Below are 16,635 nucleotides of genomic sequence, written 5' to 3' on the forward strand. Positions count from 1 at the left end.
ATAAAAGCTCCTAGTTCAGGAAGTGACAGGTAAAAACTGGTTTCTCTCCTTTTTAGAGTTTCTCAGAAGGAAAAAAACCCACTCATTTCTCTTTCTGGTCCTTGTCTGCCTTGAAAATTCATGGGAGACTGAAAAAGCTGAACAGTTGTTAGGTAATTATTGACATGAGGTGAAAAGAAAAGGTAAATTGTTCATGAGAACCTAAATGAGGTTCATGAGGTCCAAGCCAGATAAAGATTAGCAAACACGCAGCATGTCAAATGTTTAAGTGGCATTTGCCTGTATGTACAATATGCTTTCTAAATTGACAATTTAGTTGAACTCAGCTTATGAAAGCATGAAGGAAAGAAACAGGGCAAAAGATGAGAGAATATATGAGTATCTGGGGTAGAAGAAAGTCCTAGGACTTGTCTTACCATGGCATATGCACCTCAGCTGCATACAGATGTTGTTTGGGTTGCATATTTTGAAGACACAAAGTTACAAAGGTGGAAGATAGAATAAGAAAGGAAATTGAAAAAGAAAAGAGTTACAAAATGGAATGAGAGAAGGAAAAAAGCAGGGAGAGTACATAAATTAAGGCTAGGCAGCCTGAATGTTATTTTAAAGTATCAATTTAGAAGCAGTTGCTTCTTCGAGATCAGGCCCAAGATCCATCCAGACTGCCTGGAATTATATACACTGTGTCCACTAGTAGCCGGCATTTCAGAAGAAAGAGTGAGAAACTGCAAATAAGCAGTACAGAATAACCACACTTTTCCTTAATCTGTTTAGCTTGATGCTGACTTCTATCCTGAAGCATGATCTTGAAACACCAATATCCCTTGTAAATCTCATGTTTATTTTTTAATGCTGTCTCATTACCCACAGAAATATGCAGTTCCCTTTGAATCCCACACGGCTCTTAGCTTCCATCATATGTTGTGGTAATAAGCACCACATGGTAACTGCTAAATTTATGAAATTTTTTAAGTTTGTTGTCCTTTCAAAGTTGAAAGTAGGATATGACTAAGAAGAGGACAGGTTTAAAAGGAACTGTAGTCCAGGGGCATGTTGTGCATTAGCATTCCTCTCAGCACAACTTTATGCTCTCATTTTGGGTGCTGTCTAGTTTTCTATCACATACTTCCCTGCTTAGAAGGAGCTCCGTCAATCCTCCCCAAGGGAAGATGAAATTCAGGCACAGTCAGCAACTTTTACTTTTTAAAATAAGATAGCAAGCACTGCTTTTTATTCCAGCAAAATATTTTAAAAGCATAGTCTGAATATTATGATGTATAGATTATAACTAAAATGCTTTGCTAGACATTTTCAGCATCTGTTCCCAGGTGTTTACATGGTATTTGTGTACATTTGCCCTCATGTTTATGAAGAATTTTAGAAGTTACACAAAGATGATTAAAGCAGGCATGGCATTCTACTCTTCTGCTTTCACTTGAGAAGTAAATGAAAGTTTATTTTACTATCCACTAAATTGCTTGCATTAAATGCATTTGTGCCGGGATCTTCTTGGTCTATAGTATTTCATCACATTACCTGGAGACATTCCCAGTTAAATGTATTTGATGGATGGCCAGAGGCTGGGGTTTGGGAGGAGAAGGGGAACAGTGTCTGCCTTACAAGATTTGTAGAGAAGGCATTTTTGCCTTACATGGTAAGCCATAAACATATATCAACAAAGGTTGCTTAAAATAACTCAGAGATGGAAATTTATCTATATCACACTGCATAATCTGGCCCCATTTTAGAGGGCCAAGGAAGGGGGTCAAAGCTTTGAAGACAGATCTAGAAAATCTGGGCTGAAGACTCAAAGTAATGTTTAGCACAGCAAGTAGCTGATTCCACTGTTATGAATATACTTCATCCTGCTATTTTAAGTCTATGCAACATCAAAGACACATTTCCAGGTACAGTCTTGGAGAAACAGCAACTTAAGACACCACAATAATGTCACTTGGTGTGTAGGGGGAGATTAAAAGGAGGATTAAAAGCAGTCAGGCAAGATATAATAAATGAATCCATGACTAACAGGGTGTGACAGCAAAGGGTTTCATTCTTTTCAACAGAATAGATTCCTAGGGCTGGAAGTATTACTCCACTGTGCCCTTACCACCTTGGAATTTTTATGGTTATTTTTGATGAATTCACATTTTTGCAAAGACTTTTTTGACATTAAGCCAATTTACACTTTTAATTAAAGCCATAAATAACCTTAATTCTGCATTAAAAGGTTTATTATTTCTTACTTTTTATTATTATTACTCAGAGAAAATATTTCAAATACCAAAGCATGATGTTGGTTAGCAATTACAAGTTCTCAAAAGTCCAGTAACTATGCTGTAACCTGTAAACATTATACATTTCAAACTTCATCCATGCTTTAAGTATCCGGCTTGATAAATGCCACAATTTTTCTTTTCTTTTTGTGGAGGTTTGGCTTATTTCCCCTTCCAAATATCAACATATCTCAGGTGACCAATGAGAACAAATAAACTCTTATTAAACAGGGATGTAAATATAAGCAATTTTAAGTCTAGAATGGGCCCATACAGAGTCAAGTGAGTAGTAAAAGAGGCCAGGTTTAAACTGTTTGGCACGAAGAAGGAATGGAAAATGAGCAAAATCAAACAGTGAACGAAATGCAGGAAGGAAAATCCCACATAGTATTTCAATCTGACAAAATGAGAGAAAGGAGATAACATATTATTTCACTTCCAATGACAGTAATGTTACAGTGCAGTTTAATACCTGTATTCAGGTCCATTATGCCAGTTCTAGTTGAGGCATCACACAAAAATTTCTCAGAATGCAACATCTTGACTGGGATTTACTTTATATGCTTGTAAAAGACAGTGTCTCAGTGGCTGAGTAGCTCTCCTGGGACAGGCAGGACAGGGCTTACAGACCTCCTTTGGCAGCCCTGCCTGTGGGCAGCATGCACAGGAGCAAGGGAGTCAAGGTACTGCTTATTAAGGTGAAAATGAATGCTTAGTTGCTTCATCTCTGATACAGGAGTGGGCACTCATAAGTTTAAAGGAATTTCCTCAAGAATACTACAGGGCAGTTCCTCAGAGGCTGCCACGCAGGTGTCTGCTGCCATGTCCTGCTTCAACAAACAATTGAATAAAAAGTTACTCTTCAAATTTGTATACTGTAGCTTTAAAGACTGCCACTTAGTGCTTCCAATGCTGTACGAAGCAATGTTTTTGCTACCTTCTATGAATGGCTGTGCATTTTATTTTAAAACTTCTAAACTATTACTTCCTATTTTACATGGGACTGACATCTCAAAGGTTTATCTAGCCCTATACTAGTTCATGCATGTTCCCCTTTTATCAGGACCACCTTCCTTTAAAATAAAATCTTAGATTTTTATCCTTAGTAATCTGAACAAGCTAATGACATAGTGCTAGTGATTAATAGGAAATAGGATGAACAATGGTCAGAAAAAAAAAAAAATTATTCCCTTAGGTCACAACTCAGCTCTTCAAAGATATGCTTATATATATAAACAAGTGTTGACTCATGGACTTGACTTCCACAGGGAACCAGCATTGTGAAATGTCTTGGTATCTGGAAGCATCTGCCATATGGAAATATAATTTAGAGCTTAATCTCACATACTGTCCATCTGCCCTCAAAATCCATCTTTCCATCTGAGACTGGCTGTGTAAACTGGATTTTGTATTACTATGTATTTACCAAGTGGCAGAACTTCAAAAACAAAGATTTATGTTTTCAAAAATTATTATTTGCCTCATTATGTATGCTTAGTGATTAATCATCACATCAGAAAATAAAAAGCATTAAAGCCAGGCAGCCTCATTAAGTCAAAGATGAAATTATAATTTATAAGAACCATATCTATTATTTTCCACTAATTGTTTTTCTAATCAACAGTCTGAAATCAGCACAGGTACTTGAAGACACATTGAAACATCTAATATTAGAACACTGACTTCTCCACAGAAGCTTTACACCAATTAACACAGTAGAAAATTTACCTTTTTCCTGACTTGGTCTTTGGAAGAATGGCCTTTCACATGCTTTCTCAGGGAACTTGGATCTGTATATCGTTTAGTACATCCTGGAATCTGACATGCATAAGGTTTCTAAATCAGAAAGAAAAAGAATAAAGCAGCTGTTATATCACAGATTATTTTAACTCAAGAGAATCTCTTCTGAGCCTTGGGATGCTGCAAACCACATTACTACAGAACACAAATGTTGTACATTATTACAAGCAGAATGATCGGTAATTTATTAGAAAGGGAAAAGATGAAAGTAAGGCTTATAAGGAAGACAAATCAAAGGAAAGCTTTCATTATGGCACCTTTCACTGTTACCTTTTTTTTTTGTAATCAGTACAATGAATATTGCTAGTTATACTCACAATTCTTCCACCCTCAGAGCAATCTTTGACTTAATCAGAAAATATATTCTTTAGTGAATCAGGTAAAGAAACTGCAGTAAAGGCCCAGATAGACTGTTTAGGATTATAGAAGAATCTGCTTCAGAAAAAGAGAACAAGAAAAACTGTTAGTTGACTACATTACAAAGAGAGCAAGCAAAAACCAAAGCAATCATTGAATACTGAAGTTTCAAAAATATTACACACAAAAATATCCATTTTAATATGAAGTACAAGACAAACTCCTTTAGCTCAATTTTGTAATAGTGCCTGTCATTTTAGAAAGATACCACTCCTGTAATACCTTTCTAGTTTTCTTAAAAGAAAGCCCAATAAATCTAACTCACCAAATAAATACAAAGCTCTTCAAATCTCTCTTTCTGCCTGTTCTAACCTGTCTGTTTTTCCTAAGACTTGTAGGTCCACAATACAAAGTATTAAATAAACATTAGGTCCAACCATTTTCTGGAATTAGCTATTTTGCAATTTAGCCATTTAAGTTTCACAAAGTGTTTCCAAAAACACCTTGTCCAAATGATTAAGTTACCAGCCATACTATGGACTATTTGAAATGGGCAATTTAAGTTTTGTGACAGCCATTTAATTCAAATGGCATTGTCCTTGTTTTCTTTCTGGACTTCTGCCCTTTGGAAACTGCTTGTCTCTGACAAAATACAATCTTTTGTTATGAAACAAAAGTTTCTTAAACAAATCTCAGCTGTGACTCAAATTCATAAGCAATAATTTGTTGGCATGAAAATTTTTTGATATACATTATTCTTCCTCTCTTGGCTTTCTGGTACATGTTCCAGCCTTACATTTAACTGAGTTTTTGTCAGAGAATAGCAGTTATTATCACAGACGTCTTCTGTGTCTTTGCATAGTGATGTCATGTTCCCTAGAGTTCAACTAAGTGGGAGAAATTTACTGCCTCTCCCTGCAGCAAAGCCCATTGAGCTGTGGACTTTTTATCAACTAGTCTGGCCCATCTTCATTCATGCTTGCATTACTGGGTATTTCAGAAACAGCTTAAACAGCCTCATCAGACACTTCTCCCTCCTATCTCTAAGGTTATGGGCTACCTGCTGCCACCAAGCTGGAGGAAAGGAGCACACGGTCTAATGTACAGGGGACTGCAATGGGACTTCTGCTTCCTTACAGTGTCCAAATGTGTCCTCTGGTGCTTGGCACGGTCGCTGGAGTTGCTGAAAGCTTTCTGGCAGCCAGGGTGCTGACAAAGGTACGGCTTTTCACCGGTATGGCTCCTTAAGTGAATCTTGAGATTTTCTAGTCTGGAAAAGGCTTTCTTGCAACCCTCGAACTAGAAAAGAAAAAAAAAGTATTTGAAAGGAAAGCACATGCAGCACACTGCAACAGCAAACATCAAGCAGGAGGGTGAAAGGGCTTGTAGATACCTCCCACCCACTATGGCTGGATGCCTCTCCAAAGCTGAAGAAAGCCTGGCTTCTTAGTGTGGGTGTTGCTGTAGGGTTTGAACCATTTAGACCATAAGAATGTATTTATCCTCCCTGCACATGGTTGAATTAGGAAATTATGTCCTGCTCCCATTTTACAGATGGGACACTGAGACCCAAAGAGACCAGTCAGCTCAGAGCACAGCACCATCAGCCTGTCTGGGAAACACAGCCCCAGCTAGTTCACCCAACAGCACACAGAAAGCAAATGGTCATCGTGGGGTTCCCCAAGTCCTGCACTAGCTACCCTTATCTCAGCTCTGGGTTTGTTTGGCTATTAGCAACTGAGCCAAACACAGGCATCTCTCTGTAGCAACCCAACTTACAGAGCAACAAAAAAAAATCATGCAGGGAAATGTCAGTCTGCTCTGTCTTGCTGACAGTGATGTAAAAAGTAAAGATTTTTGAAGTATTTCATTACCTTTGTGCCATGAGTAAATGTATGAGGTATTAAAAATAATGGGAACCCATCAAAATAGGATTTAATCCCCACGCGTAACCAATAATCATGTGGCACAGTATTTCTACACCTAATCAAGTACTGCATCTGCAGAGAAACCTGTGTTTTTATGAGCAGAAAACCAGCTCTTCATCTATCATGTTCCCATAGTATACTTTTTCCTAAAGGAAACTAAACCCCATCAGTTCTATTTGACACTAGAATTTTTATGTACATTTGATTTCAGTTAGACTTGAATATGTATGAATATTAGTTAGAAGTATAGGCTTTTTTAATTCTATCAGTCAATATCAATTAATCTCATTAGTTTCAGCTGCTGCATATTCCACTGTGCAACATTTAAATTATCTGCTGCATAAGATGCTAGTTTGCATTTCTTGTATACTTGGAAAAATAATCATGAATTAACAGAGATGTCAAACATTTCTAATGCTAACACAAAATTTTCCACTATTTCTCTTCCGATTCATTTTACTCACTTGAAAAGAAATGAGCTGTTTTTCACTGATGTTAGAATAACACAAATCAATTTTATAATATATTATTCAGTGCATTTATGTTTACAAAAGCACGGCTAGGAAAACACTAACATAATTCTGCTCGCAAATAGCATAGTTTTCTTGCAAATCTGTAAGATCCTCGAAAAAGAGAAGAAACGGGATATAAAATTTTCATTGCTTTATTTTAAGCACTTCATTTTTTTGAAGTAATGCAAGAGAGAGTTACAACTTCAAAGAATAAAGTGCAGGGAGAAAATACAGGAAAAAAAAGTTTCAGCCTCTCCAAACAAACTGGGGAGGCTGAATTTCTGTGCATCACTCCCTAACAGCATTTGTTTAGTTTTAGCAACAGAAGGAAATATACTCTGAATGTTGCCCAGGAAAACACAGTATATAGGAGAAAATACACATTACCTACAAAATAGTAATATTAAAAATAAGCTTAAGAAATTGAAACTTGAGAAAGGGGATGAACCACCCCCCACTATGTCATAACTGCAATTCTATCTTTCACACACATCAATTACAGAAAATTTCGCAACCCACAAAGCTTTTTATTTATATCCCATCCCTTTACCCAAAGCAAACCTACAGTGCCTTTCAGATTATCCGATTTTGATCACTAAACATTAATTTATGCTTGTACAAATACTGTTGACTTCATGTTTACGAAGGTTTAGTATGCAAGCCAAACATTGTTGCAAGTGTAAAAATATTTTTACTTTTAGGGAACTATTTTTACAAAATATTTCAGGATAAATTAAAAAAAAATAGACAGATATCTCTAATAACTGCCTGGATAAAAATACCACTCTTTTTTAAGGAAAAAGTAAAGAGTGGAGAAAGCATAAAAAAACATAAGAGCTAAAAGACTGATAAAATAAACAGCCTTATGAAAAGCAAAATAATTCCAGAGCAGCTATGTTAAAATAACAAAGAAACCTACTGATTAGCCCACCTTATGTAGACAACTTATTATTTCTTGTAAATCCATACAAGAACAACCATTCATTCTAATGACAGTAACTAAGCTATACATAAGTATGAAATAAATTGCAGTATCTCAAGCAATTTACCCTATTTCATAGGGTAAAACTCAGCCCAGTGAAAAAGTTCTAAAAGAAGGCCCTCTTTTTTTTGTCTCACAAGTTATTAAACTTTGAATCTTCAAGCATGCAAACAAAATTAAACTTGTGTAAACAATTGTTTATATGATTGTAAAATTAGCGTTGAATTTAACTGGGAAAAAATGTTTAACAGAGCAGAACTGGCGAATGTTATCTTACAAATTTAAAAATTGTGATTTCTGAAGACTCCTGCCTTGCTGATCATAACTTGGAAGCAGAGAATATAGTCTGGTTCTCTTTCCCCTCCACAGCCCTAAATTACTGTATGTCATATAGTTGTGTATTGCAGAAAAGGTCATTCTAGCAAAGCACAGATAACCACAAGGCTGTATTATTAGAAAGATCATCTTTACACAATAGTTAATTAATGTTTACTCTAAAAACCAGACTTTTGAAGCCTTGGAAATCTCTAATGCTTAAGATGAAAGAATTAAAAGATATTCTTTCCAACAGCACAGAACATACAGTATTTCCTCATAACCAGATTTCAGCGAAAGTATTCAGAGAAGACATGATTAGCCATGGGGGAAAAAGTCAGGTAGATAGTAGTTGTATTTTGAAATGGAACTCTTCGTAGCTTCTAAGTTATTAGCTGTGGTAGAAGAGGAGGATGTAACACCTCTATTAGAACTAGTCATTTAAGTACATTGCATGCATTTGGCATTCTGAAGCTGTTTAACACTCCAAAACATACTTCTGATTAAACTACTTTTTTTTTTGGAAATCACATGGAATTAATTGTGTAATGTTTTCCTAAACTGCAATACAGAAATCATAGTTACTGAGCTTTTATTTTTACTGTTGCATATAAATTGAAACTATTAAGTAGCTCGTAAAGAGAATTTCCTCTCTGTGCTTCCTAAACTTGAGAGTTCTTTTTAAAACATATCAATTGAAGTGTCCATATCCATGTTTACTTTATCTTTTTATAAGGATAATTGTCAAAAGCAAGAAACTATATTTACAGTGAAAGGTGAAGCATGTAAATAAAAAGCAGAAGCAGTGCTATGACTTTAAAACACTTGTGTTCTCATGAGTGTGCTGTTCATCTTTGTATACACAGAGATGGTGTTCAGTGTACCAGGCAACCACCCTGTAAAATTACAATATAATTACATAGATTTATATAAAATAATCTGTGCAGCATGTAAAGCCCTGATGGATGCATCATGCACTTCTGAGCCCTGTCTGGAATTAGACAGCAACCTTCATTACGAAGTACATTTAGACCCTTCCTTACACAGGTAGGAACAGCATGACAATACCTGTGTGACTACTTTAATGTTACTAGCAGATGTTCAGTGGCCAAGTGTTTAAGAAATTAGTCAGTTTTCACTGTAAAAGGAACCAGTCAGTTGATCACCAGTTTGACAAAGACTCCAGACCTTGCTCTGGCAAACAACATCTGTCTGAGATCTGATACATTCACAGAAAAGAATCTGGTCTTGATTTTAAAGGTCAATGACAGAGAGCCCAGCTCCTTCTTAATCCAGCTATCCCCTAATATTACCTGGTATTCAAAATCTTCACTTTTCCCTATCTGAATTTGTTTTGCTTCAGCATCCAAACAGTGTATTTTCTTTTGTCTTTTTCTGCTATATTAATGTGATAAGTAATGTAAAAGATAACTTCTGATTCTAGGTATTTTCTGTTATCAAGTCACTTAACATTCTCACAAATAATTTATATATATATTATTTGCTTTCTCACTATGAACAATGCTTTCTCAGACCTACTTTGAAATTGATTCTAAAACCAAAACAAATAAAATTAAATACACTTAGAAATATTGACATGAGCAGTGTTTTTACAGTAATGTTTTCTCCAATATACAACATAATGTTACTCTCCTATTCTGATAGTCTCACATTTAGGCTTTTAATGTATTTTTTTGTTTGAATCAGTTATACACAGTAATCCTCAAATATTTTTCAGCATCACTACATTTGGGGGAGGATCATTTATTTTTTAAGTGTGAAGGATAAGCATTTCCCCTAGTGGGGAAATATTTACGGGATATTATAATTAATACATTTCACTACATGTTCCCAATCTGATCTCTCTCTAGGGTTATGGGGAGTTGGGTGGTTTTCCTTCTTAAATTTGACTTTGCTAAACATCAACTTTCCTATAATCATTAAATTGCAACAGATGGCTTCCTGTGTATCAAGAGCTAGCTAGTGTCCACACAAAGTCTCAATAACAAACCTAGATACTTCAGTGACAGAATACATTTCATTCTTCAATAAAACAGAATACATGCCTCAGGCAAAAAGCAGAAGAGACTGGGAAGCCCTCAAAAGGATGTGATATAGGGAAATGATCAGACGAGATACATCCAAATGATCTCAGAAAGTTAGCTGTGACCAATGCTTGATGGCAAGGTGGAGAACTGTCCAATTCTCTGCCAAACTGACTTGGAGGAAATCAACCCAAACCTTTGTATGGACCCAGGACATACTAACCAGATCCTTTAAATATTTTCCTATACAGTTGCAGAATATCAATTTGTTTGGCTTAGTAGCCTGTTCAGCCATGGTGAACTTTTGATGATGCAAAAAGAGATAAAAAAGTGCACCCAGAAACTAAGATACACATCAGAGGGGAGAAACTCCTCCCTGATTTTACAAGGTCAACAAGGTAAGAAGCTTTCCCTTAGCAAACATGTTTTCCATGAAAAAGTATTCATGCCTCTTCTTCACTAAACACAATGGATGCTAATTCTGGTCCAAGGACACATGGCATCATAACAGTGTGGGACTGGGCCCTCCCCACTACATACACACAGGTAGGAAAAACAGCAATTTCACAGATGTACAGTACAGATCAGACCCAGCTCTTGCCTGCTAACCCATGGCTAACCCACATTAATCCATGACTGATTGCACATGAACACATAGATGCATACTCTAAAAACTCGTCACACAATACAGTTTGGTTTTCCATTGATAATTTCTGTGGTCCCTTTCTGACTACCTCATTTACCTGGGATATGAAATATAGGATCAGTATTTCAGTAGTAGTCTTACCAGTGCTAGGCATTCAGGTAACATGACTTTTCTGAATCATACCCTCTTTTTCACTCATTCAAGGATCGTGTTAGTCTTGTTTAAGTCATAGCATTTTACAGAGGTTTTTCATCACAGTTGGTAATACTAAATCCCCACTCAAACTCATGTCTTGATAGGCAGAATTTCTCATCTTGTAAATATAAGTTCTATGTCTACACTCCCGCTTGTATTGCTTTGCATTTGTCTGTTTTACAGACACAATAATTCAGCAAAATCAATCAGATTTACTGTAACAGCGTGATATCTTCAGTATTTGTGGCTCTACTAGTCCCTGTTAAATGTACAAAGTTTACCTACTTAGACCACTTTTTTTGAGAACAAGTGAAGCACCCTTTATCTAATATATGCCCTATTAATGGAATTTAATACAAAAAACTTAAAATCATAGAATCATTTAAGTTGTAAAAAATCTTTAAGATCATCAATTCCAATCATTAACTTAACACTGCCAAGTCCACCACTAAACTATGTCCCTAAGTGCCACATCTACACATCTTTTAAATACCTCCAGAGATGGTGACTCAACTCCTTCCCTGGGCAGCCTGTTCCAACGCTTGACAACTCTTTCAGTGAAGAATTTTTTCCTAATATCCAATCTAAACCTCCGCTGGTGCAACTTGAGGCTGTTTCCTCCCATCCTATCACTTGTTACTTGGGAGACCGACACCCACCTCATTACAACCTCCTTTCAGGTAGTTGTAGAGATCTCCCTCCACATCAGGTTAAAAAATGTCATGTGCTTCATGAAAAGCTTTGGATAAGCCCAATTCTAGTCTATAATTTTTCAAAAAGAGAACTGCAGGCATTTCACTAGCAGTATTTTGTATTCCATTCCACACTGACCCTCATCAGCACTGGGACAAAATTCAGTGCAACACCTCCTTTGGAAACAGCATTATCTGCCTATGATTCCACATTTGAATTACATTAATAAATTATTAATGAATAATATTGGACTATTTTAAAATATTCTGTGCTTATCATTTACAAATTTTTTTTCAGTAAAATATCAATACAGAAACATGGTACTAGTTTTCTACTTTTTCCTTCTTCCATCCCAGACTGTAGAAGTAACAGCTTGATAACACATGCTCCCTTGAAGAGCTGATGGATACAGGAGAAGAAAATGAAACAAGTGGGACTCTACAAAGGTGAAGAAGGACTCCAAGATGTTTTATGTAGCCTTCTGAGTCTTTGGAAACCGTGAGATATAACTTGATATAACATGTGCTGAAAAATCCAAACTGGTATGAGTCTGCCTTCTTTAAGACAGCATAAAAAGTTGCCTCTGCCTCTGGACATTGACCTGATTCCATTCACAACAGTAAGTTACTGTCTGAGATTGCTTTGACAAGCTGCTTGACTTGTTTACTTTAGTAATAGTCATAAACTGACCATAAGCATGAAAAATAAAAGTTTTAAATCCTTTGACTTTGAAGAAAGTTATCTGAATGAAAATATAAGACACTTCTGAATATTAGGGAATGCTCTCATATGTGAATGCATATACACAAATGGAAGGAATGGTATCCCTAAAAACTATAGGGAAAAAATAAATCCAGAATAGCATATACATAAGGCCCCAAACCAAATCTGTGAAATGTTCAGTAGTCATATAGCATTTTAATAAGATTATTAGCATATAAAGGGCAAATTAATTATTTAACAATGTTTTATGTCTATCTGTCAATTAATATTGAATGCTCTGATATGCTGACCAGGTAGGTTCTTCTGTGTCAGCACTATGGCAGGTGGTATGACAAGGACTAAGTATCTTTCCCCAGCTTTGCATTTATCACATGAACAGATGTTAAAGCTGTTCTTTACATGGCTTTCAAACAAGAACAATGCATTTGAAGCATTAGTTGTCTTTTAAAAAGCATTTCCCTTCCTCAACAGCATTAGCAGGCTGCTGCTCTGAAGGAGACATAAGGGCTTTCAAAAAATTGAGATTAAGACCTCATATGAAAAGCTTTTAAATAGCTTTTTAGTCCCCCAGACTCTCCTGCTTGGCAATCTTGTGAACAACACATAATTAGTGTCAGACATCATTCAAACTGCTGACATCAGGTGCTCACCAACAAGGAGGCTGCATGCCACAGCTGAGATTTAAAAGCCCAGGTTCATTTCATGTAAAGTAAGTGCTGTGCTTTTAACCCTTAAAGTGTTTAAATGGGTAAAAATGTAGCATTCAGAGCAGCACTTCATTATAGTGCAACCATTTCTATCTGAACAGAATTTATTTTTGACATGGTGACTGAATGCTCTTGTGGATGCACAGCGCTTATAAAAGGCTATCTTTTCCTCAAAGCTATGCAAAGGCTGGGATTTATTTTCTGTTTTTATAGTTTAGCTTATGAAATGATAAATGTCTTGGAATTCTTTGCTCCAGTAAATAATGACAGACTATGTTTATATATTTTGAATGCAATTATAATAGATGCTTATTTGCCCAACCACTCAATGACAATTCGGTCCAAAGCTTATTGAAGTCAACAGGTAATTACTCTCTTTTTTTCCTCCTAAGAAAAGAAGATTCCTTCCACTGCAATGTCCTCTCTTCAGGTATTTCTGGTAGATTCCATTTAAATTTTAGAATTCAGCATTGCATAATTATAAATGCAAACAAAACATAATTACAGACCATGACAAAGCCTAAAGTAAGTTGTTATTTATCTTCTTTATACTTCCTACTTTAAGCTAAAAGGCTTATTATACTCAATAGATGTACAAGAAAGTTCATATTATGAGTCAGATGTAAAACTCATGGGACCAGTCAGTGCTTATGGCTATAAGGATCATATTTTAAGAGCATTTGACTAAGGAGCACATAATGGTCTGTGTGTGTGTGTGTATAGAAGAAGATTAATCCTAATCTGATTTCAGTTTTCCAATACATCCATTTTTTTGGGTATATTTTAAATAAGAAGAACTACATACTGCCGCAATGAACTCAATGGAAAAAAAGAAGATATTAATGCAGAGCAAAAAGTTACACATTGGTTAACATATGGGAAATCAAATTGGGCTACTTTTTCAGAAAAGCACAAAAGAGAGGCTAGTCTCTTGATATCAAATTGGAATAAAGATGGAAGTGGAAAACAGTTAAGGAACTGTCCCCATCCACAATACTCTTATTGTGAGAGCTCTCTTTACAGAGGGCTTTTTTTATTTATGTGTTCTTAATAAATGTAGCCTGCTCATTTCTCCTTTTCACTGCAATACTCTGGAGATCTTCATACTTCTTGCTTTCTAGAGATCTGCACCACACTGTATACTCTTACTTTCTAGATAAAGACACAAATACTTCAGCTGAAACGAAGCACTGTACATCGAATGTTATCTATCCCCTGAAATAATGATGTCAATAGATTCATTCACCATGGAAATGCCTCTTGATTTCATTAGTTTTAGTAGCTTGGCCATTTCAGACTTGGAAGCTATTTCTGTTGCTGTAGAGAAGGTAAATATTATGACAAGTCCCTTCAAAAGAAACTATTACTGAACACATCAGCTGCTACTGACTCAAAAACCATATGGTACAGAAACCATTAGAGGAAGAATGTTCAAATTGGGAATTCTTTCATTGCTTCCTTTTGGAAGACAGTGCTCCTGATTTTTTCTGGTTTTTCCCCTTTCTTTCTGTACCTCCTTGGCTTTTCTAAAAGGTTGTCTTTGATATTCTTGTAACTGAGGTCACCATCTGTATTTGTGCAGCTTTCTCTACTAAAAGTCAACATGGTTCTAAAATTGTTCACTGTTAAAGCACCTACTATTACTTTTAAACTCTGGAGAAGTAATCTAGGTTGGAATACTTCTTCCTTTTAGTAAACTCACCGGAACTAAATAACTTTTCATCAAGTAAAAAACCAGTTATTTCCTTGCGGGTATTTAAAAAAAATATATATCCAGGAACACTGCTTTGCCCTCCAGTAAAATGTGTAGCCACACCTCATTTCTGTCATTCATACCTGTACAGGATCTCATGCCAGAGATATGCTATAAATTGAGACCATAGGCTTTCAATCATGTAGATGAGGGAGTGTAAATCACATTCTCACTGGGAAGAGTCTGTTGTTTTAGAGAATTTTGCTCTTTGTGAATTTCACAAAGGACTGCATTTTTATTTATATTACACTAGAAGTAAAAAGGAATAAAAGATCAGGGAATCTCTGAAACCAGAGCCCTAATGGGAAAGAAACATGAGTCTAGAGGGTTCTTCTTCACCAAACTCTGTCTAAATTCAGATTATTCATTATTAATTCTGTTGTCTCTAAATAGAGATAGAACAGAAATATCTATACATAGAAATAGGAATATTCCATCCTACCCTATCCTATCCTATCCTATCCTATCCTATCCTATCCTATCCTATCCTATCCTATCCTATCCTATCCTATCCTATCCTATCCTATCCTATCCTATCCCATCTATAAACATGCAAACTGGAACTGAAAAATTCAAAACCACAAGCTGTTCTACAAATACTATCAAAGTATTTCTTTTTACACTTATTTGAAAATATATCACTTGATTGTCATTTTTCACATATACAATGACTAGAGTATTGGTAAACTCTCACACTTATGGTACATAGCTCACAACTGACACTGTAAAACTTTTAGCACAGCTTTTTACAGACCTGGGTATGAGGTTCTTTCTACCCCCAGCATATGTACACAAGACTAGCTGCTATCTGGCATAGGCTCTCTTAGTAAAATCCATTTATTATTTACAGAGCCAAAATTCATCTTTGTCACAGATTTTTCTTTTAATTGAAAAAGCCATATAGATCACTGCCAAGAGCAAAACAGTGAGAGATCCATTTGCTCTTTCATGAGTGCAGCGTTTGCCTAGAGAAAATATGCTAGAATACAGTAGAACACGTCCATAAACACTAATTTTGTGTCCAAAGAAATTATGTACTTAAGTTATCCCGGAATAAAAGTTTGAATGGCTTCAATTTTGAGAAACTGACACTGACGTTAATTAAAGGGCCTGGTTAAAGAGGCTTTATTAAAGCAAAAACATAAGGCATAATTCAATGGGTTGATTGTTTATGTAAAGTGCTGTTCAACTTAAAAGTGCCTGAGTCAGAAAAGCACAACGCATACAGGAAGAGGCATCATTAGGAGACAGAAATATGCTTGCCCAAACCTTGACTTGCATTTAGAAGTTAAAGGTTTTCTGGAAAAATGCACCAAACAATATCCCGAAAAAATGCAACGCTCGATTTTAATATTATACTGCCCTGTTGCCCTATACCTGTTGGACTTATTTTTTCCTACCAAATTGGCTCAGTCATATGTAACTTCTTGCATAAATAAAATTTTAATTTACACATATAAACAGAATCTTTTATTGTTAAAATAACAATAAAACTGTTGATTAAACTGTCTTGCTGTTCCAATTTGTGATGGTGTGAAGAGTAACTTTTTCCAAGTAAGTTGTCTCATATGGATGCATTTCAAGATTTCAAGAATTAAAAAGTCTTAGATTTGCCATTATGCAACAACCACCTCATCAGGGGACAGAATTTTTTGCAAATTTCATATGACAGAATTTATTTGACATTTTTGCATCAGGGAGGT

The 16,635-nt window shown here is 35.8% G+C and overlaps 1 protein-coding gene across 1 annotated transcript in view; it reads right to left on the minus strand.

Moving 5' to 3' along the window:
- Positions 1 to 16,635, minus strand: part of GLIS3 (GLIS family zinc finger 3) — a 180,119-nt gene that overhangs the window by 43,386 nt on the left and 120,098 nt on the right. Inside the window, exons 6-7 of the mRNA XM_074855790.1 lie at positions 5,571 to 5,732; positions 4,005 to 4,112 (exon numbers count right to left, since the gene is read on the minus strand). Coding sequence (XP_074711891.1) covers positions 4,005 to 4,112; positions 5,571 to 5,732 — 270 coding nt within the window. The remainder of the gene's footprint in view (positions 1 to 4,004; positions 4,113 to 5,570; positions 5,733 to 16,635) is intronic.

Source organism: Strix uralensis, chromosome Z (assembly GCF_047716275.1).
Source record: "Strix uralensis isolate ZFMK-TIS-50842 chromosome Z, bStrUra1, whole genome shotgun sequence".
Classification (NCBI taxonomy): domain Eukaryota; kingdom Metazoa; phylum Chordata; class Aves; order Strigiformes; family Strigidae; genus Strix; species Strix uralensis.